Here is a 26,542-nt window from a genome sequence, read left to right as displayed (position 1 = left end):
CTTGGTCTGAGTCCAGCCTAGGCAAAACCACAAGACCCCATCTGAGAAAAATCTCAAAAGCTGCAAGCCCTGGGAGGTGGCTCCAGTGGTGGTAACTTGCCTATCCAGCACTAAGCCTAGTTCCACAAGAAAAAGCAAATAAATACCCTTTTTGTTACCATGAATTTAACAGGAGGGCATGAGGAGCAGGAGCTACCTGTCTCTTCTCAATACTGCGTGTTCTCTCCCTAAGCCTCAGGATGGTGTTCACCTCTCCTGAATGTATTCTCACGACAGAGACTGACCTGGGCATGGAAATCTTTTCCAAGCCTGACTGACGCCCTACAGTGCACCTTCTGAAATAACACTGACAGACAGGACCTTAATTTCCTTCAAAGATCAGGATGACAGCTAAGTCTCCTAGCTGCCAATCATCAGGCTACTGTGCTTCATTTTTCCAGAACACCCACCCCCTGTCATCTCAAATGAACCACAGCAGCACCTATAGTTTGGATACACGTTCCCCCAAAGCCTATGTGGTGTGCTGTTGGGGGCAGTTAGGGGGAGGTCATCAGATCGAGAAGGGTGTGCTCTTAAAGAAGGCCTGGGGGAAATTAGCACTTTCCCTTCTGCCTACTGCCCACCAGATGAGCAGCATGCTTCTCTGTGCTCCCTGCCACTGCACAGGGCTGGCCCAACAGAGTCCAGGGCAGTGGTCTTCCACTCGTGGGTGGGGAAACTCTATAGAGCTGTGCACAATGTAGGCCTTCCAGCATGAATCACCCCTGACCGTTGGTTGTGGTAGCCCGAGGCTGACCAATCCTGGAACCTCATACTTCGTAGACTCACCTGGCCACCATTTCTTTCTCCTTGTGGGAGGCATATCCGCTGCTGCTAAGGGGCTTCAGTGGAGATGACAAGAAGTAGAGGCGGTGGTTGGTGAAGTACTGGTCTACCAGGGGGAGGAGGACCTGGAAGACGAACCGACATCTTGTAGGGAGTCAGGCCCAGACCTCCCTGGTGGTTCCCTTGACAGGCTCTTTCTCAGTGAGCCCACCTCTCCTCGCTGGTCCTAGAGCTTCAGGAAACTACTCTTTTGGGCCCTGGTGCCATGATTTCTCCTCTGTGTCTTAAGCCAAAGGCCCGAGGGGTATGTGGGGAGAGGTCCATGGAGGGTCATACAATATTCACATGACCCTGAGTGGAACGGGCCAGGGGAAAGCGGCACTCACATGAGGCTTCCTGGCTGTGACATCAACGGGTGTACCTGGGCCCAGCCAACACCACCACCCGCTGGCATTTGTCGCCGCTTTCCAGAGAGCAAAGCTAGCCCGGCTGTTCATGCGGTTGCTCTCCTGAGCTGGGCTCTAGAGAAGACACGGCTCCCCGGGCCCAAATTCACTCTCTTTTTCCTCTTAACAGTATTTTGTCTTGGCAGAGAGCTACCTTGTTAGAGAATGCATTAGCCACTTTTCTGTATGGCGAGGTTAAGCTAAAAGACTAAGTTCTAGACCATGGTTGAGAGCCTCACAAAAGCGGAGGTGTGCCCTCCCTTCTTCTTCTGTCTCCACAGATTGGTGCTGGTGAGCCTGCTGGACCAACTGACTTGAGTCGTACCTCTGGAGATGGCAGAAGAAACAAAGGAGAAGGTCCTGGGGCCCTGGGTGTCAGGACTGTGTTGAACGGGCTGCCTGCTTCCTTTCACCTCCTGCTCTGCCTCACCTCATCTCACTGAAGTTATCCATCTTTGATGGATCCATTTAACCTATATGCTAAGTGGTTGAAATCCTAAGAAAGAAGTAACTTGAGGCTGGGAAGGTGGCCTAACATGCACGAAGCCGGGAGTTCGATTCCTCAGTACCACACATGCAGAAAAAGCCAGAAGTGGTGCTGTGGCTCAAGTGGCAGAGCACCAGCCTAAAGAAGGCCCAAGGACAGCGCCCAGGCCCTGAGCTCAAGACCCAAGACTTGGAAAAAAAAAAAAAAAGAAGCAATTTGATAATAACTTACTTTGGCAAAGAATTTGATCTCCTGGTCATGGGGAGATTTTTCGGTTTTTCCACTGCTCACAATGGCTTCTAGAGAAAGAGCGAAAGAGAGAGCTGTCTACAGTCACTGAGTAAAACAACAATCATGTTATTAGAGTGGGTCGCATTGAAAAATGACAAAAGGCCCCACCATATCCAGTAGAGAAGCCAAGGAAGCAAACTAATTTCTCTGTGTATGGCAGCCGGGAGTCTGAACGCAGGTCCTTTGAACCTGCTAGGCAAATGCTCAGCCACTGCACTATCCTTCAGCTCTGTTTTGCACTGGTTCTTTTGAGGCAGGGTCTTCGTACTTTCTGTCTAGGTCCAGGCCTGGACCGTGGTCCATGCATTTTACACTTGCAGCAGGGACAACAAGTGTTAGTCACCACACGCAGGCTCTTCAGCGGAACTGGAGCCTTGTGGACCTTCCTGTCTGAGCGGGACTGGAACTGTAGTCCTTGGATAGCAGATTCTCAAGTGGCTGTGATGACAAGCATGAGGTCAAATTGATATTTGTGGGGGGTGGGGGGGGGCCTGGGTCCTGAGCTCTGGGCCTGGGCGCTGTCCCTGAGCTCCTTAGCTCCAGGCTACCGCCCTGCCCTGGAGCCTCAGCCCCACGTCCGGTTTTCAAGTGATGAATGGGAGATAAGAGTCTCATGGTCTTTATTCTCCAGGCTGGCTTTGAACCATGATCCTCAGATCTCTCACATCTCAGTGTCCTGAGTAGCTGGGATTATAGGTGTGAGCCACCACGCCTGGCTTCAAACTGATACTTTTAATGGGGAAGCCTATCTTAGCCTCAGTTCCCCCTGACGTTACATGTCTGAAGAACCGTGAACAGCAGTCACATGAAAGGATTATTCTCTGGCAAGGGAATAGAGAAGTCCTTTGTGACACTTCACGGTGATACTTACCCAAGTGGGCAATAAACTCCTGAGCAGAGTCAACATACTTCAGGATCTTCTTCAAAAACTTGTAGGCAAATCTCTTTTCCATAGAGGAGGCATCCATCCCCATATCCTTTATCCCTCTGGGTTGGAAGAAAGAGATAATCATGGTATGGGAATTCAACCTGTGTTGAATTAATTTCCCTTACTGGAAAATCTTCACCATTCCCACAACAGTGAGCAGGAGATTGTCAGAGAATGAAGCAGATTTATCTACTTTTGTGGAACTTATATGCTAGCTGTAAAGAGATCTAAAATATAAACTATGTGGGTGACAGAAGTTTATGTTAAAAGAAAAAAAGTAGGATGAGAAGGTCCAGGAGTGGAGGAGCAAAGGTTTGCAGACAGTGGCATAAAATAGTGTAGCTAGGTGGGAGTAGAAGTCCAGAGGGGTGGGAGGTGAATCATGAGGACAGCTACAGAAAGGCCAGGCAACAGGAGCTCCTGAGCAGAAGCACGCTGCTGGGTTGAAGAAGATGGCAGCCAGTCTTAGTGCTTCAATTCTGCTGAGATGGAGGCTGCTGCAAGTTCCAAGTGGGAGGGGCACGTGTGACTTACATTCTGGCAGACTAGTTCTGCTGCGTTTAAAATTGACTGCGAGGAAGCAGCAGCCCCTCAGCAGGCCGTGCCAGCCTGGTGGTGAAGAACAGGGTGAGAAGCGGCTCTGAGGGTACATTATCAAAACAGAACCATCGAGGTTTCCTAAAGGTTTGCTTGGGTTGGGAGAGAAGCTTTCATCTCAAGCAATTCTAAAGAGTAGGCTGTCATCTGGGGGGGGGGGTGAAGACAGAGGGGCCCAGTGACTGGCCTCCCTCACCCCCACAGCTCACGGGGTCTTTTACGTGGCACTAACCACTCAGGATATGTCTGCTGGGTTCAATTCTTGTTCCCCCATTTTCCCAATTTCCTTAGCTTCATTTTAGAGTTACAGGAATTTTTTCATCCTTGTGAGCAGGCAATACATCAGCAAACCACCTTGCACACTCATCTCAGTGTTAAGAAAAGGAGGAAAAGGAGGTTGGGAATCTTTTTTCCTTCCCGGGAGCCAGCTCCTTATTTTATAAGACTTTCTGGCTGGACAATGGGCACATAAGCTCAAATCCTTTTCCATGTCACTTGATGGAAATCTTGGCTTTTAGCTTTTGACAATCTCTGGTAAATATTTTGTAGGAAACGAAAGGGAGAAACAGCAGGTTGGACAGAGGAAGAAGGACTGGTCTGCTATAGCTTGTTTTCAGCCCCCAGAAGAATCAGCAGGCATGATGCCAGGAAAGCAGCTGAGCCTGTCCTCACCCAGACGCTCATCCTGATCGCTTTGACTTATACCCTTTGAGATAGAGGTTTGGCCCTCCCCAATGGAATTTGATCTCCCTAAGACTCAATTCTCTTGTCTAGAGACAGTTTCTGTGCATGGTGCATTTGCTCTTGTTACTATGTAGCTTGATTTAAAAAACAAAACAAAACAAAAACCACCATATAAAACAACCTATTAATTTTGCAAGGACTTCAAGTTGCAAACTTCCAAGCACATATTGTTAGAATTAGGGATGAGTGAACATGCAAAGGAGAGATATCTCTATAGATATCTCTAACAACAAGCTTACTTTCACTTGGGCCTCAAATTCTTACTGCTCTGAAGGAAGGCCAAAGCGCTGAGGATGTGTTCTGAATGTGGTTTGCTAGAGCTGTGTGCAAAGAAAAAGGCTTGGCCTATAGCATTGTAATTAGGAATGCATGTGTTCACTGTGAATTTTCCAAAGGGTCTGAGGGGTCTTGAAGGCAGGTGGTAAGTCTCAGGGTCGGAGGGCCCACACTCCCCTCGCGGCTCCAGTCCACTCACTGCAGGAAGGCAGAGGACTTACCTAGAAACGATAATGCCATTAACTTGGAGGAATTTAAACAGGTCCTGTGCCTTCTCTCGGTCCCTGAACTTCTCCTTGGCTGTCAAGGTGTCATATGGTACCAAAAGAGGGTGGCTGCCACCGCCTGGAGTTGGCAAAAGTGGGCAATGTTATCTCTCGCCCTGCACTTCCGGGAGAACATAGCGCCCCAGCACCCTGACCCTGAGGGGTGCCAGGAGTCCAGCTCACCTTTGCTCTCCAGCTCAGACTTCTTCTTCTTGGCCCAGATATTGTGATAGTTCTCAGCCACCACCTCCACCATCCCCTGAGTCCCACCAAGGAGAGACAGTTAAAGAGAAGCCAGCAAGAAAAAACCACTTCCCATCTGCCAGGCTATTGCCATAGGGACAGAGTTCCACCATACGCCACCAGCCTGCGGCTGAAGCCCACCCATGGCTCGCCAGCCTGTGCTCGTGTACTCACTCGCTGTGCATTTTCTGCACACACAGCAAAGGGGTCTCATTTCATCTTCCCAAGAGACCTCTCCCCTGCACCCGAGGCATTCCTGAGAAGACACCTGAGGCGCTTCATCTCCACTGGTGCTCAGGACACCCGAGACCCGAGACGAAAGGTCAAGCAAATGTCTCAAATCCCCCAAGCTTTAAACTAGAATACCCATCACATCGTGGCAGCAATTTTCTATAAATACAATTTCTCCATGGATAGAATCTTTATAAGGCTTATGTAGGGGCCGGGAGTTTGGCCTAGTGGTTAAAGTGCTTGCCTAGCATGCATGAAGACCCAGGTTTGATTCCTCGGTACCATATACATAGAAAAAAGCCAGAAGTGGTGCTGAGGCTCAAGTGGTAGAGCTCTAGCCTTGAGAAAGTCCAAGGACAGTGCTCAGACCCTGAGCTCAAGCCCAGGACTGGAAAAAAAAAAATAAGGCTTATGTAGCAGTGACCTAGAACAAAGAGTGTCTTTCTTTTCTTTTTTAATTGCCAGTCATGGGGCTTGAACTCAGGGCCTGAGCACTGTCCTTGGACTTTCTCAAGGCTAGAGCTCTACCCCTTGAGCCTCAGCACCACTTCCAGCTTTTTTCGATGCATGGGTACCGAGAAATCGAACCCAAGTCTTTGTGCATGCTAGGCAAGCACTCTACCACTAGGCCAAACTCCCGGCCCTGAAGGGTGTCTTTTGAAAAGAACTTTTCTCCAAGGTCATCTGGAATTGTTTCTCCTCTGGCCCCACAAACTCAGACAGGAGAGTGACACAAGCTCCAGAAGGCCACAGCCACCAATGTGTGTGGGGAGGGGAGGAGAGGAAAAGGCGATGTAGGGATTCTGGTTTCATTTCTGGGTCCTCTAATGAATGAATGTTTTCATGATAATTTCAGGAAAAGAAAGGCATTCACCATGGCATCATAGGCTGTCCTAATGATCTGGAAACTGACAAGCGCCAGGCACACACTTCTACCCAGGGGCCAGGCTTCATAGACTTTCTCTTAGCTGTTTCACTTTTGAGGCTCACATGGTAACCCAGGCCTGTTCTTCCTTCCCTGCATGACCACCCTCAGTGGCATCCCTAGAAGCGGGGCCTGGGCTTCCCTGCCCGCGTGGTCAGTCCACCTGTGGAGGGTCTCTCCATGGCGCCTGCCCAGCACGGCCCGCCTCTGGCTTCAATCTCAGTGGTGACATGCTCCAAGCATTCTTCCCTCACCCCTTCCCCCTTTCAAATTCTTGGAAGGGAAATGCGCCCCACACTGCAAGTGCTCACAAAGCAAGTGTGGTACTGACCTGGAGCTCCCTGGACAGCACCACATTGGACAGGTCGAGGGGAGCAGGGCTGTAGCTGCTGCCCTAGGAGAGCAGAGGCGCAGTCACCAGGTCTATCAGCATCTCCCCTCTTCCCATTCCACCACATTCCCAGTGTCCCTTCAACCTTCCCTCTGCACCATTCATCTGAGGTGGTCCCCCTGTGACCTCCCCACCCCCTGAGTTTTCCCAGAGTGCCTATGAGTTCTACGGGCCCACTGTTGGCGTCTGAGTGTGACTGTCATACCTGGCTGGTCTGCAAAACACTTCGAAGTTTCTCATTCTCCCGCTGTTGAACCAAAGCCTCTCCCTCTCGGGTCCTCTCCACGGTCCAGCCCACAGCCAGCATGGTTTTCAGGGACTCCCTGGCAGGCCAACGATAAATCTCCTTCTCCTGGAAGAAGACTGCGCTGGAGCTTTGCAGAGCACATCCATCCAGCATTCTTGCTGGCCCTGTCCTTGGAAGCTGGGTCCCCTGCCAGGCAGGGTTCTAGTTAGCCTAAACCTTTCGTTCAGTCGTCAGAATGCCACCTACAGCATTTCACTTGCAAAATACAGTCAGTACTCCTGATGTAGCTTCTCTCTCAAGACCCTGCGCCTGCAGTCCTTTGCCTCAGAGAGAACACACCAACATTATTGGTGCCATTCCACGTTTAGAAAATGAAGAGGAGCAAGAGTAGGAATGATTCCTATGCCAGCAGCTGCTTCTGTAGTGGAGACACTGTCACAAATGCATCTGCACAAAGCTCTCAGAAAAAAGTTCTTAGATAGATTGATTTCCTTCCTTCCTTCCTTCCTTCCTTCCTTCCTTCCTTCCTTCCTTCCTTCCTTCCTTCCTTCCTTCCTTCCTGTTGATGCAATGTACAGGGCTTGAACTCAGAGGCCTCATGCTTTCAGCTTGCTTGCTCTCAGCAAGCTCTCTGCCACTTGAAGCATGACTCTAGCCTGACATTTTGCTGGTGAACTGGAGACTGATTCTTGCAGATTTTTCTGCCCAGGCTGGCTTTGAATCACAGTTTTCTGGATCTCAGCCTCCTGAGTAGTTAGAATTATCAGCATGAGCCACTGGCTGAATTATCTTTTGATCTACGTGCAGTTTCATATATAATCAATATTCAAGCAGACACACACATGCCATCTCTTACAGAGATCATTAACCTCTTAATCTTACAAACGGTGCTTACAGGAACTCATAGTTGAGATAAATTAAACCTCTTTATTTACAAAAAGAGACTTGTTCATATATCCATGAGGACTTCCTACTCTTGGGTATCACCTATGCATGAGAAACAATGTGGTTGAGTTTTTCCCAGGTCTCCCTGCTCAGTCCCAACAATCTAACAAACCCCCTCCTAGCTCAGCTGCACGAGAACGCTAAGTACACTTTGGCCTAGTCTTAAGTGCGAAACAGAGCTTTTGTTCACTAGTTTTTGGTTCTCAGAGCCCAACAACAGAGTATGAGGCATCCTCATGGAAATGGGCTGCTGCCTGAGACAGGCTCAGCAACAGTCTGCTGAGCCAATGTCTCTATGAGGTCTGAAAGATTGCCCCCTGGCTGGACTTCTCTGAGCTTCCAATACAACCCCAAGGCAGAAGAGAGCATGACCACGAGGCGGGGCGATTTTTACCTTCTCGGTCAGTGTCTTGAAGGGCCTCATCAGTGGGTGGGTCTTCACATTTTCATCTAGGGAAATACCGTATTTCCATCCACTCTGACTCTGTAGAAATAGCCGCAGTTCAAATATCCTTGGCACTCGACAAACCCGGCTATCCAAACCTGTGCTTCTGTTTTCTTGATAAAATAATGGATTGTGACAGAGCTTGGAAATCCTCTTAGATAATGTCTAATTGGTCCTCTCAGGCTGTCAGGTGGTCTGCCTCCTGTGTCCTGAACTCTACGCCTTTCTGCTTGCTGGCTTCACTTGCTGTCCTCTTCACTTTCCTGCTTGCATTTCAGGCCTACTTAAAACAATGCTGCTCAAAGACTGAGAACACTGGGCCATAGGCCATGGGTCACACTTCAGCTAACAGCATGGGAGCCCTGGACTACTGACTACTGTGTCAAAGCTGTCTGGTCTGCAACCAACCGCAGAGCATAATCGTAGCAATGCCTGCTTCCCAGAGCCACAAGTCATCACACATGTACTAGTTGGTTCCCTAAAGAGTCCATGTCGGCACCGTGGATGCAGGTTGAGTAAGAGTCCCTGGGTCTATGACAGGCAAAACATCATAGCCTGAGACTCTCAGCTACTCTTGCTCCACTTTTTGCCTCTGCTCATTTATTAAACCTGCGATTTCCCTGGTTTCTCTCCCTTATCAAGAGATGCGGCCCCTCTCCCCTGAGCTCTGCTTGACGTCCTGCAGGAGATTCTGCACATGCTCAGAGAACCGGGCAGCCCCTTCTTTAAACGCTTCCCCACCAGGGCTCAGCCCTCGCTCGAGCTTTGATGCTACTTTCCAGTATTCCTCCTCTCCCCGCCTTCTGAACCAGCTCCTTCGTCTCTCCCTTCAACATCCTTGTTGGTCCTTCAGTGCTGGCTGCCGTGGGCTCTCACGTGGGCCACTTAGGGCTTCCTAAGCAGATTCTGTCTCCAGTCCCCCCCCCCCCCACCTGTCCACAGATTCACTTTTTCTATGACGTTACACAAAATCACTCCCAGCAGGGCACCAGGCCGCTCTGATCTGCTATTTTCTGTCAGCCGACCTTATGGAAAACCCAATTCTTATATATAACCTCTAGACCCAAAACTGTGGCCTTGCTTACCTCTCACTCTCTTTTCATGTCCTACACCACATGCCATGCGGTTGCCTAAAGGTACCCAACTCTCTCAGCCTCTCCTGGTCTCTTCTGCTGGCATGTCAGTCCCTGCTTTCACACAGGCTGTAAATGTCACCACTCTAGGAAACAATCCCTGGGGGAATTTCTGTATGATCTCACCCACCACAGATCTGAACAACCTGCCTCACTTGCCTGGTTCATTCCATTTCCTTCTCAAGAAGCAGCCCTTGAGCTAGGAATGTAGCTTAGTGGCAGACTGCTTGCCTAGCATGCATGAAGCCCTGGGTTCCATTCCTCAGTATCACAGAAACAGAAAAACAACAAAACAAGCCGGAAGTAGAGCTGTGGCAGGGGACAAACACTTCCTTGTCAGACAAATACTGCCCTCCTGGTAAAAGTAGAAAGTGTGTCCTTGTCCTCCTGAAGTTTGCAGTCAGGTGTCAGAGGGAGTGAGTTATTAATCACATAGCCACACCAGCTGTAGATGATACCCAGTAATGGAAATGGAAATAACATTTATCCCAGGTAGCATGTGGCTCTGTATCTGAAAGGCATGGGAAAGCACCACCCCAGGACCGGAACGAGCAGAACGAGCTGGTGAATGGCAGCTGCACATGTGCAGTGCGGAGGTGAGAAGGTCTCAAGGCAGAAGGGAAGGCGGGTGCTGGGTGGGCAGAGGGTAAAGGGAAAGGTGAGATCAGAGATGGCATCCGTGTAAGAGAGCCCAGATTAGGCAGGGCCTACCACGTTCCACAAGGATTTTAGGCTCGATGGTAAGAAGGACTAGAAGCTGTTGCAGGATTTAAATAAGATAATGGGCTGTGGACAGGAGCAGTGCTAGCATGAGAACAAACACGAGGGCTTGGACTGAAATTACAGCCTGGGGACAGATAAAACTATACATTCCAGACAGACTTGGGACAAATGTAGTAACACATGGATTAGGTGTTGCTTTGCGTTGGATTCACAGAGATGTCTCTTCTGTCTAATTCATATGAAAGACTCTTAGAAAACCTCACAGTGAAGCACAGGTCAGCCAATGATGGTCTTTGAGCCAAACTCAGTTAATTACCTACTTATTCATAAATAGACATAGTTGGAATTTAGCCCCCCACTATTTTTTTCTGTCCGCTGTGGGAACTCAGGAGTGGCTGCTGTCCCTGAGTTCCTTTCCTCAAGGCCAGTGCTCTACCACTGTGCACCATAGTTCCATTTCTGGTTTCCTGGTGGTTAACTGGAGATAAAATTCTCATGGATTTCCCAGCCTGGGCTGCCTCTGAAATGTGATTCTCAGATCTCAACTTCCCAAGTAGTTGGGAATGCAGATGGGAGCCACCAGAGCCCAGCAACCCCCACTGTTTATAGTGTTTTGTCTATGGCTGCGTTTGTGCTAGAGCAACAGACATGAGCAAAGCCTCCGAGGGTTATTATTGGGCCCTTTATAGACAAGCTTTGAAGATTCCTGCTCTAGAACCAAGATGCATGAGACTTCCTACTGCTCAGAGACTGTTGTTCTCATCTCCCCCAGCGGGAATGGGAGGATCAGAGCTGATCCAAGCCCCACCCAGAGGCTGAGCTGGGGCACCGTGCGTGGCGTGGGCTCCTGTGCTCATCCCCTGGAGAAGGCCCATCTACAAGCCAGGAGCTGCGGCTGCACAGGGGCATCCACCCTGAACCCACCATCCACGGGATCCTGGATGCCTTCCCCCTTTTCCAGCCAGCATTTGGGCTGGCAGAGATACTCAACATACAAAGCAGTCTGACCTGGGGAGGTGAGGAATTTTAAACGCCAGCTGGACAGGCTTCTGGATCAGGGAATACAGGGGAGTTCTGGAAGTGTTTACCACAGGGGAAACCTGTGCATCCCTTCTGGAAGAAACGCCAGCCTCCCTGGACAGCCATCAGCACACATTTCACCCTCATCTCCTTCCTTTCTAACTCTGAATTCAAGGCCTCTTGCCCTCATCAAGCATTTATGTTCAACACATACAAGCACGTGTTTCAGCACAAACTCCAGGAAATGCAATGTTAAGAGGCAGTTAACACTTCCAGGACTGTTCATTTTCTTGAGGAATATAAAAGCAGTACCAGCAGCAACTGCTGCCTGTTTCTGACCTCCACCATCGCTGAGAAATTGCTGCTGGGAAATAATGAATGCTCTTGGCACGGCAGATCTGTCACTTAGACAAATTGGGCAGATTTCCAGGATTGGACCCTTTAATGCTCTTGGCTGGTTTTTTTTCCTCCTGACAATTGTCATTTGGATGATAATCCTTACCTTGTCACAGGCCCATTTATCATGTGAATGTTCAGCATACTTGGTGACGATGTATTCCAATTTTTCAGGCAAAGAAAAACTGTAAAAAGAGGGAAATGAATCACAGTCTCTGCAGGCATATTAGCCAGCATGGTGGAACAGGGGTAGAATGGGCTGTCAGCTGTGAGAAGTTGGGTTTGACCAGTCAGCTCACCTCAGCGCTGAAGCTCCTCTAGATGTGGTGACAGGGAGGGAAACCAGGCTGTGTGACAGACACGCCCATGTCCCATGCAGGGCTGTCCCTGCAGACACGCCCATGTCCCATGTAGGGCTGTCCCTGCAGACACCCCCATGTCCCATGCAGGGCTGTCCCTGCAGACACCCCTGTGTTTGCTCACAGGCTGTCCCTGCAAGTCTCTGAAGCACAGGCCTCCCTCCAGCTGCTCTGAGCCCTCCTGACTCCTGCAGAACCATTCACTGTGTTTGCAGGTCCACACTCCTGCCCCAGTCAGGTAGCGAGACTCGCTTCATCTAAGAAACTGGCCTGTGCCCCCGTGGCTCCCATCGGGGAGCAGCAGAGACACAGAAGGACCGGATGTTTCACAGTAGTGTCTAGGTTTTTGGATTCAGTAATTCATGACTGGGGTTTAGAACTACCATCAGCACCTGCCATTTCTCTGCCGGCACTCTGGTCCCTTCTGTTGGTGACAGCATCCACACTTTACTTTGTATCTCAGGGTATTTTATATGGCGGACAGTGTGACGCCATTGTCACCAAGGACATGTGGGTGATGGGGCAGCCCCAAGTCCGAATCTTGAGTTGTGTGAGGTGACTCACTGAAAGGGGACGTCTACGTGTCCAGCAGTCACTCTGCTTTGGAGACAGTCTGCTGCTGATACCTTCAGGGATATTTGAAGGAACCAGAATCTTCAAGCTACAGTGGAACCATTCTTCACTAGCATACAACTTTCAGACTCTTAGGTTCAATTTCCTTTTTTTTTTAAACAAACAAAAAAAACATCCAAGGGGCCATGAGTTTGGCCTAGTGGTAAAGTGCTTGCCTAGCATGCACAAAGAATTGGGGTTTGATCCCTTGACCTCACACTTATATAGAAAAAGCTGGAAATGGTGCTGTGCCTGAAGTGGTAGAGCTCTAGTCTTGAGAAAGCCAAGGACAGTGCTCATGCCCTGAGATCAAGCCCCAGGACTGACAAAACAAAACACCCAAGCTACCGTGCCATGTATCCTCGGGCATACTTACATTTTGATAGGGCAAAGCTCTCCAAATCCAACACCTACCTTCTTTTTCATCCAGCTTACAGTTTCTTCATCTCTTTTTACCTTTTCTCACAGGAGATATAATTCTACTTCCCCTCATCTCCCCACTCAAATCTGTGTCCAATGGAATGTGAACTTGACTTTCTTGCAGTATATCAAAGCTGACTGCCCCCCTCCTGCCCCCGCCCTGACCCAGGGAAGGGTTGGCTCTCATTTGACAGCAGCTGTCCCCAAGCTGCTTGCATGGGAGCAACTTCCCTGTCCCCTCCGAGGCAGTGTGGAAGCCCTCACTTGACATGTACCTTGAGATGATTACAGGCTATCCCATGACACATGTTCACAGCTGGGAAGTGCCACAAAACAACACTGAGAAATTTTGCTCAAAGATAAAGACATCCTGGCCAAAGGGACATCAGTGAGGAATGATGGGTTGCTACTGTGGAGAAACTCAAAGGCATGATTGTAGAGTTAGTCCTACATTCTAGTGTCCTCTGTATGGCAGGAAGAGGTCAAACTTCTTGGATAAGGCCCCCCCCCCCCATGTTCGGCCATCATTTGAGGCCTTGAACAGCTCAGCTGAGTGTTTTCTTAGTACTATTATTATTTTTGGTCAGTTGTGGAGCATCAACTCAGGTCCTGGGCACTGTCCCTGAGCAAAAGTGCTTACGGGTAGTGCTCTACCCAGCTGAGCCACATCTCTACTTCTGCTTTTTGAATGGTTAATTGGTGATAAGAGTATCATGGGACTTTTCCGCCTGGGCTGGTTTTGAACCTTGATCCTCAGATCTCAGCCACCTGAGTAGCTGGGATGACAGGCGTGAGCCACCAGCGCCCAGCTATGGAGCTGTTTTCACACGTGACACCACAAAGTCTCTACAGGCTGCATTAACAGGCAGCAAAGACCGTGTCAAGAAGCTCCTTCATGCCAGTGCTGGTGGCTCACGCCTGTCAACCCAGCGAGGCAGGAGGATGAGGTCTGAGGATCTCAGTTCAAAGCCAGCCTGGCCACAAAAGACCTTGAGATTCTTATTTCCAATTAACTACCAGAAAACTGGAAGTGGAGCTGTGGCTCCAAGTGGTAGAGAGCCAGCCTCGAGCTGAAGAGCTCAGGGACAGTGCCCAGACCGAGAGTTCAAGCCCCATGACAGACAGACACACATACAGACGCAGATGCACACATTCGTTAGGGTGGGTCTCACAATATCTCAGGTAACATTTATTTATAAATGCATCCATTTCCTGGGTTGAACAAACCCTACTCCCACAAAAAGCCTGGACACGAGAAGAATGTCTAAGCCATCAGACGTAGATGGAATAACCCTTGTGCCTGATGTGCCTTGCAGTGAACAGGGACGAGGGGAAGCTTCCTGAAGGAAAGACACTGGCTACGGACAAAAGCGATGGCTAGCTTTGGAATGGCTGCACTTACTTCATTGTGTTGATGGGCTTGGGGTCAAAGTTGCCGTCGGTATCCACTGAGACCTGTTTCTCTAGCGTGGCTGTGATTCGGGTGTCTAAATAATCTGGAGGCAGAGCCCCGGCCACGGCACTGAGACACGGGAGGGCCATGCGGAAGAGATCCGGGTCGTATCTCTGGGAGGAAAACAGAGCCTACCTTACAAGAGAAAGCAGAAACCATCCACTTATCCACTGAGTATCAAAGTAAAACGTGAATATTGCCAGGCTGACAACAATGGTAATGCCTTCAGTAAGGTTTAATTTCTTCTTGAGCATATTTCAGAATATCTTAAGTTAATGTGGTTATCATTAGGCCCATTTGTCAGAACAATTATAAAAACAGATCCTACTTGTGACCAGAGAGGCACAGGAAGCTCCAGGGCCAGAGAGAGCTGGCAGGCACCATCTCAAGCCCTGACAGCTGGCGTGGGTCATGGGTCAGTATCAGCAGCAAATGGCTCACTGTCCGATCTACTTTCTCCTGAACCCAGCCAGGGTTGAACTGCTGTCAATTTACCTATTCCAAACAGGTAAAGTGAATTTAAGGATCACCCACAAAGCTATCCGTATGCATCCTTGAAGACAAGCAGGCATTTTTACCCTTTAGAGCTGCTGACCTCCCGCATCTAAATGCGCTGCAAGCTGAGCAAAGTCTCAGAGCTAAGGCTCAGTCACTGGGCTGTGAGGGTTGGGGATTAGGGGCTCTGTGTCCCCTCTCCCTCTCCTCCTCTCACAGGTGTCTGTGCAGCCTCTCCCAGTGGCCCCCATCTGAATGTTCCACTGCACATCAGAGCAGGTGTCAAGAATCTTCCCCTTGGCTAGTGCCTGGCAAAGGATCCAGGAGAAGAAAAAAGGGAGGGGGGAGGTAAGTCAGGAAATAGTGTGATTTACTCTGGTGGTGGCTCTCAAGTGTTACTTTAGGAGTATACCACGTCATTTGATTTTGACTCTTTCCCTTTTAAATGGATGACAAAGGCAGTTTCTCTCCTAGAGAGTTGGGTAAGGATTAGTGCAGCATGCTTGTGGCTGTCCTGAGCATGTGGCAAAGCTAGGGAGACCCCAGTCGTGGCTCTGTGTCCCTGGGACGCCAAGGGGCCCTGCCTGTGATTACCTTGTGGGAGAGGGAGTCAAAGATGCCCCAGAAGAGCTTCTCAGTGAGGTGCAGCTCCTCTTCCACCGCCAGCCCGTGGCCTCCCCATCCAGAAGGAAGACAGTAATACTTCCAGCACTGCTCATAGTGGCTCGTCAGAAGCTGGAGGTGCAGAGCAGGATTGGGCCAGTGAGGTGGCATAGGGTGGCAGACATCCACGGTGCCGCAAGCCGACAGGGGAGATAAAACAGCATGCAGAGATCGTGAGGAGAAACCCACGTTCCACACACCGGGCTGGGCCCACTGGGAAGGGTCTGTGCTTGCACTAATGAGCTCCCGCCTGAGCTGCGGCTGCCTGGCTGATTCTCGTGGTCCCAGCAGCCACTAGAAAATGTGGTGGAACCATTCCTTCTGCCGCTGCTATCTATAAGAGGGGTCACTGTGTGCTGTGCCAACCAGGCAGGGTGGGGAGGGTTCTCTTGACACCTCGGCTTGTAATGCAGGAGGACCCTGGGGAGGCCCGGCAGCAACTGTGGCTGTGAAGATCTTCTCTGCATTCAATCACAGATCCTGGCTTCTGAGCCTCTCTCCAACCTCTTAGGGCCCCAGGCTATGGCAGCAATTCCACATTTTGCCAGTGGAGGGCAGAAGTAAGTGCACCGGTAACGGGTTCCCAGCGCGTGGGGCCACATCCTCTGAAATCCACTGCCAGGACACATACACACGAATGTTCTGAGACCAGCAGTGTCAGCAATGCCTCGCAGGAGCCAGCACGAGGCTGATGGCCAGTCAGACTGGCCAGCCATTCAACCTTTTGTGATTAATCTGAGATTGTTGGGTGACAGGAAAAGCAGCCAGGAGTCTCGGGGGTCGTAGACCACTTTCTGCCTGCAAGGAGACTGAAATGAAAGGCCTCTAGGAACTCCATCTAACCCATAAAATGCTCCCTTAAGTTCTTGAACTATTTCTTAAGAACACAAAAGGCCTGTGAAGATCACTAGGGAGGATTTTCAGGTGTGACTGCTATCTGCCAATGCTTGGATTTTAGGTGGGCAGGGTTGTAGACAAAGCTAAAATCATTGTTTCTCTGGGCTGGTGGCTGGTTCTGGCTCCACCCAGATGCTCCAGGAGCTATAACAAACTAAGGAAAAGTCAGAAACAAGTGAAGAAAAAAAAAACATTCTAAAAAAGGAAGATAATCAAAATGGGTTACAAAAGTAAACGCATAAAAGGACATTTTAGTTCTTTTGAAGGATAAACTACAGGGCTCTCAAGGGTTTTTAAGTTTGGAAATATTCTGATGACCTAATTAGGGCAGGAAAGTATAAAACCCAGGTCTTTTTATTTAAATAAGCCTCTGCTAAACTAAGAAATATGAAGAGTTAAAAAGTGACAAGTTGAGCAGGTAATGTAAGAAATTTCCCCTCTTGACCTTGGATATTGAGAAGGGGTTGACTCAGTGGACTGGATCCTGTTGGCTAACGGCAAATGAGAGTAGTGCAGCTGATTCTGCTTTGCCTTCCTGAGTGAGCACTGCCTTTTGGTGACGAGTGTGATGTTTACCTTTAGAGGCATTTTGCAGTATTCATTGAGCTGCGGCACATCAAATACCAGACGTCTCAGGAGCTGCTGTAACATGGAGGGCCGCAAGTGACTGCAACAGGCAGCAGGCACAACAGAAGGAAAAAAAAACAAGTCAACGCGACAGCAAGGAAACAATGAAGGAAACATACATCAGGGATAAACCTCCAACCAATTGGTTTTTGGACACAAAGCATGGATAAATGACAGTGAATGAGAAAGCATTCAGTTTAAAACCTATATGTAGTTAAAATACAGAAAGAGGGGCATGGTGTACTAAACTGGGACACGAGGTTAAATTCTAATCACCACACAAATGGTTCCAGGGTCAGTGTGCACTTAAAACGGCGATTATGTGCCAAGAATGTAAAGAAAGAAGGGGTAGATAACTTTATAAGCATCGCGAAGGACCAAGAATCCCTTGGCATTCTGCAGAAGCTGAGGTTGACCAGCTGCATAGATGGAGTCTGTCTCCACCTAGTGGTGTATTCTGTCTGTAATGACATGCCTACCTCACAGGGGCATCTGAAGGAATCCATTGTCCTAATGGTCTCCTGGACACAATTTTCCCCTGCTTGCCAAACTACCTCTCCGCTGTGTTCTTTGGGTTCCTACGATATTGGCTTCTTTTTACTTAGCAAAACACATTTGAACTTCGCTCCTGTCTTTCCACAGCCTGATGGCTTATTTCTTTTTTAGCTGTGAATAAAATTCCAGTGCCTGGATTTGCTGAGGTTTTTTTGTTGCGTCATCTACTGAAGGACAGCTTGCTCCTACGTTTTGTTAATTATGAATAAAACCGATCTAAATATCCATGCGTGGGTAGCTTTTTGTATGATGTAAGTTTTCAATGCCTTTGCGTAAATATCAAGGATATTTCTAGACAGTGTGATAGATGTGTGCCTGTCCTTTTTAGACTAACTTCTATAGTGGCTAACCCTCTTGTATTTCCCTTAACAGTGAGTGTGGGCTCTGGTCTCTCACATCTTTGCCAACATTTGTAGCCTTCGTATTTGGGCTTTTCCGAAAGGGACCTTGTGAGATCTCATTGTTAAGGCAGCCTTTAATCTTACGTTCTAGAATGACTGCTGAGAGTTTTTCTTTGCAGCCCTAGTGCCCAGATGTATAACTTGCCTCTCAGGTAATTGGGAAGGGTCACATTCAACAAGGACTGTACCCAGGATCTTGCCTTTACAGAGGAAGTGAACTAATTTCCTCACCAAGAGAACAGAGAGCAGTGGTGTTCAGATTAGGCTGCATATTGAAATTACACGGGGAGCTTTCAAAGCCAGAATCCTAGACTCCATTCCTGAGAACGGCTGTGTGTGGAGGCTGGCCTGGGAACTAAGGATTATCTAGCAGCTCAAGAGGTGACACTGATACGCACTGCAGAGGGAAATCACCAGTGAAAACCAGCAGGTCACAGTCCTGACATGTGCTATTGAAGAAAGAGCTCCTCACCCTTTGACCATGCCAGTCTTGGGATAGATTCCCAATAGCCCACCACAGCAGTGAGAAGCAATGTCCTACTTCCTCACGTGTCAAGATGTCTTTCCTCTGCACCAGGTCTTGGGAGGTCTGAGGGTGGGCCACTCTGATTCACAGCTCAGGGCAGGGTCTCTTTCTGGAGGGTAGAACAATATCCTGGCTCCCAATTATTTCATAATCGGAATACTGCAGGCATGGATGGGCCTCCTTTCCTGGGCTGTGAGTCTACGGGCTACGGCCTGAGCAGCCCTCCTCACCCCTGCAGTAGGAGGTGGCACCAAGAGGAGCAGAGGTGAAGGAAAAGTCTGCGGAAGGGCTGCTATACACAGAAGGCTGAGGAGCCTCCTCAGACCCTGTCACCCATCTTCAGAGGACGTGGGCAAGGGATCTGGCGTGGACAGGTGGACAGTCAGCGCTGGGAGAGGAACACTTACTTGCAAATGGCGAGCAAGCACTCTTCTATGGTGTCCCTCTGTGCTTTGGTGAGAGACCGTCCCTTGGAAAGCCTGTATATGGTCTGCAGCGTAGAATCAATGAGAGAGGTGTGGTGTTCTGTCCCAGCGAAGAGAGGGGCGCACCTCGTGAGGAGCGGGAGCACAGCGGAGCACGTGTACCTGTTCAGGGCCAGCGCTGCCTCTGTGGTGCTGAGGGACACCTAGGGGACAGGCAGCAGGTCAGGACAGGCTGGCTGGTCTCTCAGAAGCAGCAGTCAGCTCACCCTGTTTCGCGTGAGCTCTTGAGCTGCACAACAGGAAGTCACACATATCTGTGCTTCGTGGAAACAGCAGGTAGACATTCAACAAAACAAAGTTAAGAGAAAACCCTCAACAGCAAAAAGCAAACAGCAAAAGATGTATGCAACCCTAAGGAGCCTGCCAACATTTGTTTCCCTGCAAAGAAGAACCTCTGTGCCAAGTGTGGCCGGAGGCTCTCGTGCCCACCGAGCTGGCTGCTCAGCTGGTACCCTACCACTTAAGCCATGCTTTTGCTCCAACCCTTTTCTGGTTATTTTGGGAACTATTTTTTTTTACCCAGTCCTGGCTTGAGCTCAGGGCCTGAGCACTGTCCTTGGACTTTCTCAAGGCTAGAGCTCTACCACTTGAGCCACAGCACCACTTCTGGTTTGTTTCTATGTATGTGGTACTGAGGAATCGAACCTGGATCTTCGTGCATGCTAGGCAAGCACTTTAGCACTAGGCCAAACTACTGGCCTATCTTTTCTGGTTATTTTGGAGACGAAATCTTCTTCCCAGATTGACCTTCAGCCACAATTCTTTGGATCTTGGCATCCTGAGTAGCAAGGATTAAGGCATGACCCACTGTCACCTGGCAAGAATCTTGTCCCTTTATGACAGAGAGCTGATGGCCAGTTTAATCCCACATCTTTGACGCCAATCCAGATGCTAGGCTACCATGTTATTATCCTGGTCTCAGTTCCCCTTTCTCATGTTACAGAGACTCACATGTTCCCCTTTTGGACATTTTAAGTTAAAAAAAATGGTTATAGGTCAAAAGTTCCCTTAATGTCACCAGTTTGGTGACAGCTTTACAAACAGAAAGTGAATTCAGATCAATTTGCAAGCACTGTGAGCAGTTCAACCTGAGAGATGACACAAGGATATATTCCACTAAAGGGATCACCAATCTGTGTGGAAAGAAAAGCAATAGAAATCTAGGACCTTCTCTAAAATTCTGAGATAATTTTCCCTCACAAAGTTCTCTTTTGTTCATTTAGATAGACAGGAAGAATTCAAGAGAAACCCATTCAGTGATACTAAATATAGCCCAAGTGTGATTAAATACCATCTTTGAAAACTGCAGAAGTTCAAAAGAAACCTTGTGATTCACAAAGATGAGAAGTTATTATTTCCCATCATTATCATGGCGATTAGATCTGTAACACATTTTCCATAACTTACGATTTGAAAAGCAGTTTTCTTTGAACTGTACACAGATCTGGGTGTTCCTATCAATTATCAAGTCTCTCATCTAGCAGCATTAGTAATCACATTGGAAAAAATAGCTCATCTTCCACATTTTTCACTTTCATTGTCAGAGCGCTTAAAAATGAAGAAGACAGAGCTTTGATTCCAATGGCTTCAAAGTTTTTTTTTTTTTTTTTTTTTGGTCAGTCCTGGGCTTGAGCTCAGGGCCTAAGCACTGTTCTTGGACTTTCTCAAGGCTAGAGCTCTACCACTTGAGCCTCAGCACCACTTCTGGCTTTTTTTCTATGTATGTGGTACCGAGGAATCAAACCCGGATCTTTGTGCATGCTAGGCAAGCACTCTACCACTAGGTCAAACTCCCGGCCCTGGCTTAAAAGTTTTTAAATGAGAACGCACAAATGCCTACGGATATGGGAACTAAATATACAAGTTTTTTGTTTGTTTCAGATGGTTCTTGATCAAACATGTGATAAACTGAGTGCTAGACGGAAGAGCATTTGTTCTGTAATATATAAACACACAAACAGTTCGATCAGAAAACATGGTGAAGTTCCCCAAGTCGCTTTCATGCTGGTGCTGTGACTAACTCTTCTCAGACATTTATTATGTTTCGTTTTCTGGGTAACTGCAGACAGAGTTCCACGGGCTTTTCTGCCTACATTGTCTTGCAATTACAATCCTTCCATCTCTGCCTCCTAGGTAGCTAGGACAACAGGTATGAGTCGCTGGTGCGTAGCCCCAAAAGTGATTCTTCTTTTGGTGTCAGAAATATGTGCTTCGAAGTTCAATGTTACTAATCTTATAATGAAGGCAACTTACTGTGTCTAGAGAGGCAGAGGCTCTTAAGTCAGGTAAGAAGCCAACCTCCAGAAGGTGCAGCAGGAAAGCCTGGTCCTCCACACCATAGACACGGTCCAAGAACAGAACCATGGGTGCTTTGTGGTCAGGGCAGAAGGTGGCTGCCATGTCTGGCTCGCTGACTGACCCATCTGGAAGACAGGAGATATAATTTCTCCCTTTTCTATTTATAGTGTCAAAAGGTAACACAGAACTTACTGCCAATGCTTATTTTAATGAGCAACATGAATTCTAGAAATAACAATGTTGGTACCACCTTATACTGGGTAGGTAGAGCCAACTGTTAAGATGAATCACTTATTAAACATGTCCATTACCAATGATTCTGATTTAGAATTAACTTATATATAAAGGTAACGAAGGCAGCCGATTTGCACTACAGAAATGAGCAGATGCTAGAAATCCAAGCTCAATTACTGCTTGCCTGGTTGATGCCAATAGACAGTGAGGACCACTGACAGCGGCGCAGGTCTCCAACCCCAGCACTTGGGAGCCCTTGGCCAGGGAATGGTGAGTCTTAGGCCTGCCTGGGTTACATAATCAACTCTGGGCCTGCCTGGGTTGTGAAGTCCCACCTCAATAAACCTCCCCCCCAAAAATGTGAGGGAACATTTATCAGTATGGTGTGTTTATAGCCATGATATGGTAAATAACGCCCCCCCAGAAGAATTCACCTTTCAGTATCTGAAAACTACTTTCTACTACTATTTAGGTGATACTCAGAAGAATTCCAGACATTTTAATACAGAAGTCCAAAGACAAAGGGAAGATCCCACAACGTAACAGAAAGTGCTTGATTGGAGAAGGAAGACAGGAAGAACCCCCTCCTCACTCCTGTTTGGTTTGCACCTCAAGCTAGAAAAGAGCCTCCTATCATCCAGTGTGGATGCTGCAATGTGAACACAGCCGGGTCCACCCCTACTCACATGAGCACCCATTAGTATCTGCTGCAGAAGCGCCCACAGAACATGAGTCTCAGAAGCACTACCTCGGGGGAGGTGGCTGTGAGAATCAAAATGCACGGGGGAGAGCTCTGCAGAGATGAGTCACTGAGGCCAGCAGAGCACTAGGGGAAAAGCCCGTAGGACCCTAGGCAGGGCTGTGGCCAATGTCTGCCCGTTACGCCCCCCACCCTCAGCCCTGGACAGGCTGCGGGGACCAGCCAGGACAGTCTCAGCTGCTTGCATACCTTTGTTCAGAGAGGGCAGCTTCAGGGGGATGCTGACAATCCCCACCAGGTCCTCTGTGGGGACCAGGGAGCGCAGGATGGAGCGGATGCGGATGGCTTCCCCTTTCCCTGTTTGGATGAGCTGTGGCAGGAGAGAGGTGAGACAGACCACGCTTCCACATCTACCCCTCTCCACCCCAGCGCCACCACCTGGCAGCAGCTGGTTCTCTTTAAGGGTAGGGCTCATACCATGCCCCCTCCATGACTAGATTCTCGTGCCCACGGGGAAAGAGCAGCAGCTTTCTCTGGATTCTGCAGGAGGACCACCGCTAAGGGAGCGATGTTGCCGAGGGAGGCCACACGATTCCTCTGCTGCAGCTGAAGTGGTCATGTGAGTGTGGCATGACATCCAGGCAGAGGCCCCCGTGTAGGAAAGCCCCCACGGACACACACCAGGACACTAGCATTAGAGTGAGTGTAGAAATGGCTCATCAATTGCCCAATACACTGAGTAACTCTGGGGCCGGGTAGCAGAGCGCACCTGCACCTCACTGGACTTCACTTAGGTGGACAGCCAACACCACCCCATGCCCATGAGAAGCAGCAGGCCCACACGTGGGCACACACATGCCCTGTGCGTGTGGGCTCTGAGGTGGGGCAGGGCCCCCAGTTCTGCTCCAGAACTGAACTCTCAGAAGCTCTGGATCCAGGCTGTGCCAGCTGAAGTGCTGGGATATGGTGCTCGACGGCCCCAGGGAGAGAGAATTAGACAATCCCACACCCCTGCCCTGGCAGCTGCTTCCGTCTCCTGTGGAACAGGACGGGGAGAGTTGAGGAAGACCAGATGGAAGGTTGTCAGTGATGACTGGATCACCCCTCCCCTCCCAAGCAGGGTATGCAAGGGGGGTTAGAGCAGGGTGTGTGCGTACTCTGCCATTTTTTGGGCTTATTTCTAAGTTTCCTTTAGTTGTTTAAAGGCACGGAGATGGTAAAGCTGGTTTATCATTAGGAACCAGAATACTATTGGTTTCTTTTACCAACATTTAAATTTTCTGAAGTACAGTGTGAAAAGTTTGACTCTGGGGGACTGACAGACATGAATTCCCGGAGAGATTACTCCAAGGTGCAGTGTGAAAAGGTCTGCTTCTGGGAGACTGCTTTCCTGTGCCTTAGTGTCTCGGGCATCGGAGGATTTTCCATGTGAAATATTTTCATGTCTTCCAAGAGCTTTCGGATGGCCCAAGTTGAGAATCAGGTCACCTGTCCCTAACCATCACATGGAAATACAATTTTGGGAGGCTTTTGAAATAACGTGTGTACAAGATGCAACCAGTTAGCACCACGGAGAAAGCACACACGCAGCATCTACTCGGAGTCTTGCCTTACAAAAATGTACTATCACCTCACCCACTGGCCATGGATGACTATGACTTTAGCTGACGGAACCCAGAGAAAGGCCCTTGAGGAAGAGCCAGGCCCAGAGGGAGGAGCCACGGTCATGGCAGCTCCCGTGGCCGTGGCTGTGCTTTGCAGAGCTGCTCTCCGCACTTACGTGCATCTCAGGAGCGCAGCGGCCCAGTAGATCTATGAGCGCAGAATAGAACGACATGATCGCATTGCCCATGTGCACGATCTCCTCCTCCTCTTCATCACCCTCTGTGCTGTGGAGACAGAATGGCCATGGGGCCCTGTGAAGACCTGGCCGCGCTGGAGCTGCTCTGCTCCTCTCACCTTCACACATTTTTCTCTGGAGATGCTCCCTCCGAACACAGCTGGGCCTTCATCCACGTGAGCAGGGGAATCACTGGGCTCACCTGACTGTGCTGCTCCTAACTTGTAGGCGTGCTGGCCTCCATTCTTCCTGCTGTGACCCGGGGCACTCGGGGTACTGTATGTACTTATGGCAGTGCTAGGGTTTGAACTCAGGGTCTCAGACTTGCTAGTCAGGTGTGCTATCACCTGGGCCATCCTGGTGGCCCTCTCTGCTTTAGTGATTTGCTTGGTGAGGGTTAAGCTCCCCCCTGCAGCCGGGCTCCCATGTGGCTGGAATCAAGAGTGTGTACACTGGCCTAGAAGGCGGAATGGGCGTTTGCCCATGCTGTCTTCCCATCTCCGCCTTCCCTGGAGCTGGGACTGCAGGTATGGCCGCCGTGCCTGGTCCCTGGAGCTGGGACTGCAGGTATGGCACCGTGCCTGGTCCCTGGAGCTGGGACTGCAGGTATGGCTGCTGTGCCTGGTCCCTGGAGCTGGGACTGCAGGTATGGCCGCCGTGCCTGGTCCTTGGACAGCTATGTTTCGGATTCTTTGCAGTCTACAAAGTCCCTAATGCAAGTGGCAAAGAGCAGACTGGCTGGGGAGCGGCCCTGCTGAGTTACGTAGACTCTGAGGTCTCACCTAGAGGCTGAGATAAAGAAGAATCGTTGACAGGATAGGGGAAGCGACCATCAAGGCACATCCTTCACGCTCCAACAAAATTATCAATGCTCTGGCTTCCCAAGCTGCATTTTCTTTTTTTTTTTTTTTTCTGCTAGGGAATCAAACTAAAATGCCAGAATGCTTTTCTGAGTAATGCCCATGCTGGCGGTGTGCCGAGCCAGACATTGATGGCATCCTTCCCCCAGGTCTTCCAGCCTCCTCCCCAATGCTGTGGAGAGGCTTTGATGCTTGGTGATTTGACTCAGAATGAGTGGAACAGGGAAAGGAGAGGACGGTACTAACTAGGCTAAGAGAGCCAAGACAACACACGTGAATGAGAATGACTTCATGTTTCAACAACCATAGAAACTGGAAACTTTTTCCCCCTTTGACTAAAGGTGTTACCGGTGAACTGAGGACCCACTCCCACAGCAGAAGGAGCCGCTTTCACTCACGCTTCTCTCTTGTACCCCGGGGAAGGGAGGTCCAGCGCTGGGTTCTCCGAGATCTTAATGGCACCCTGCATGGCGGCCAGCAGTCCGTTTCCTCCTTCGCCCCGAAGAGCAGGCCCAAAGCACTCTGGCCGTCGGATGAGCAGCTTGACCACAACACTAGCATTCTCCTCTACACTTTCACCTGAGGGAGTGGGCAGGGCTTCATTAGAAAGGACACGCCGGAAGTTCTTCCCAGGATTGTGAGTCTGCTGTGGAATTAGTCACTAGTGATTAAGAGAACAGAAGAACTCGACAGCCGTAGGAAATCTGAGATGCTTTCCTTCCTTGACAGAGGTAAAATGATGACGGAGGCTGTTGTGCTTCAGTCAGCAACTGGGAGGTGACAGGTTAGCTCACGGAGTGAGTACTGGGTGAGACTCGCCCCAGGGAACAACCAGGCTACTTACTGGCCTGGGAATTCCTGTTACAGCCCCCCGGGAAGATCAAGGTGGGGTCTGTGTTCTGCTGTACTGTACTTAAGAGGAAGCACGGACAACAGGGTCTCATTTTCTTGACCGGGTGAATAGGAGGTAGAACCCTAACCCCAGGAATGGAGCCATGGCTTCTCAGACCCCACACGTGTATTTCAAAGCAGGCTCACAGCTTTCTCCAACAACACACAAAACATGCTTTCTGTCTCAGTGGAATCTTACTTGGTCTGCTAGTTTAATCCTTTTCTGCTTACCTCCCTGCAGTGCTGGGGATGGGCTCAGGGGCAGCACATGCTGGCAATACAGAGCTTTGCCACAGTCACTCCTCCAGCCCGGCAAGGCTTTTTTTTTTTTAATTAATAAACATTAACAGTACAAGGGGGTTTTTTATGGATAGCTCCCTGGATGTGGTAAGAGATTTGATGCTGCATATTAGATGAAACCTTAAGAAAACCTATTCCTCAGAATCCTAAAATAGTTCTTGGAGAACTGAGGTGTGTGTGTGTACAGTGTACTATATATATTACAGATTGCATTGTGATAGGCTTTTGTATACTTTATTCTTATGTAAATAACACCTCATACATTAGCAGACTAAAACAATTAAATTTTTTATGTCATAGTTTCCGATATCAGGGATTTGGGAGAGGCTGAGCTGGGGCTAACTACTTAATAATAATAACAATACTA

At 49.2% G+C, this 26,542-nt stretch overlaps 1 protein-coding gene across 1 annotated transcript in view; it reads right to left on the bottom strand.

Annotated features, from left to right (window-relative positions):
* The window catches only part of Ryr3 (ryanodine receptor 3), a 295,306-nt gene that overhangs the window by 68,096 nt on the left and 200,668 nt on the right, over positions 1–26,542 (bottom strand). Inside the window, exons 46-62 of the mRNA XM_090357798.1 lie at positions 25,383–25,563; positions 24,065–24,173; positions 22,534–22,654; positions 21,306–21,475; positions 18,975–19,195; positions 17,035–17,125; positions 15,493–15,633; positions 14,353–14,516; positions 11,666–11,744; positions 8,237–8,326; positions 6,856–7,002; positions 6,591–6,653; positions 5,044–5,119; positions 4,816–4,939; positions 2,921–3,036; positions 1,990–2,057; positions 829–950 (exon numbers count right to left, since the gene is read on the bottom strand). Coding sequence (XP_090213924.1) covers positions 829–950; positions 1,990–2,057; positions 2,921–3,036; positions 4,816–4,939; positions 5,044–5,119; positions 6,591–6,653; positions 6,856–7,002; positions 8,237–8,326; positions 11,666–11,744; positions 14,353–14,516; positions 15,493–15,633; positions 17,035–17,125; positions 18,975–19,195; positions 21,306–21,475; positions 22,534–22,654; positions 24,065–24,173; positions 25,383–25,563 — 2,083 coding nt within the window. The remainder of the gene's footprint in view (positions 1–828; positions 951–1,989; positions 2,058–2,920; positions 3,037–4,815; positions 4,940–5,043; positions 5,120–6,590; positions 6,654–6,855; positions 7,003–8,236; positions 8,327–11,665; positions 11,745–14,352; positions 14,517–15,492; positions 15,634–17,034; positions 17,126–18,974; positions 19,196–21,305; positions 21,476–22,533; positions 22,655–24,064; positions 24,174–25,382; positions 25,564–26,542) is intronic.

The sequence above is a fragment of the Megascapheus bottae genome, chromosome 25 (assembly GCF_031878675.1).
Source record: "Megascapheus bottae isolate mThoBot1 chromosome 25, mThoBot2.hap1, whole genome shotgun sequence".
In the NCBI taxonomy this organism is placed as follows: Eukaryota; Metazoa; Chordata; class Mammalia; order Rodentia; family Geomyidae; genus Megascapheus; species Megascapheus bottae.
The sequence above is the reverse complement of the archived record's forward strand: the minus strand, read 5'-3'. Positions and strand labels throughout refer to the sequence as shown.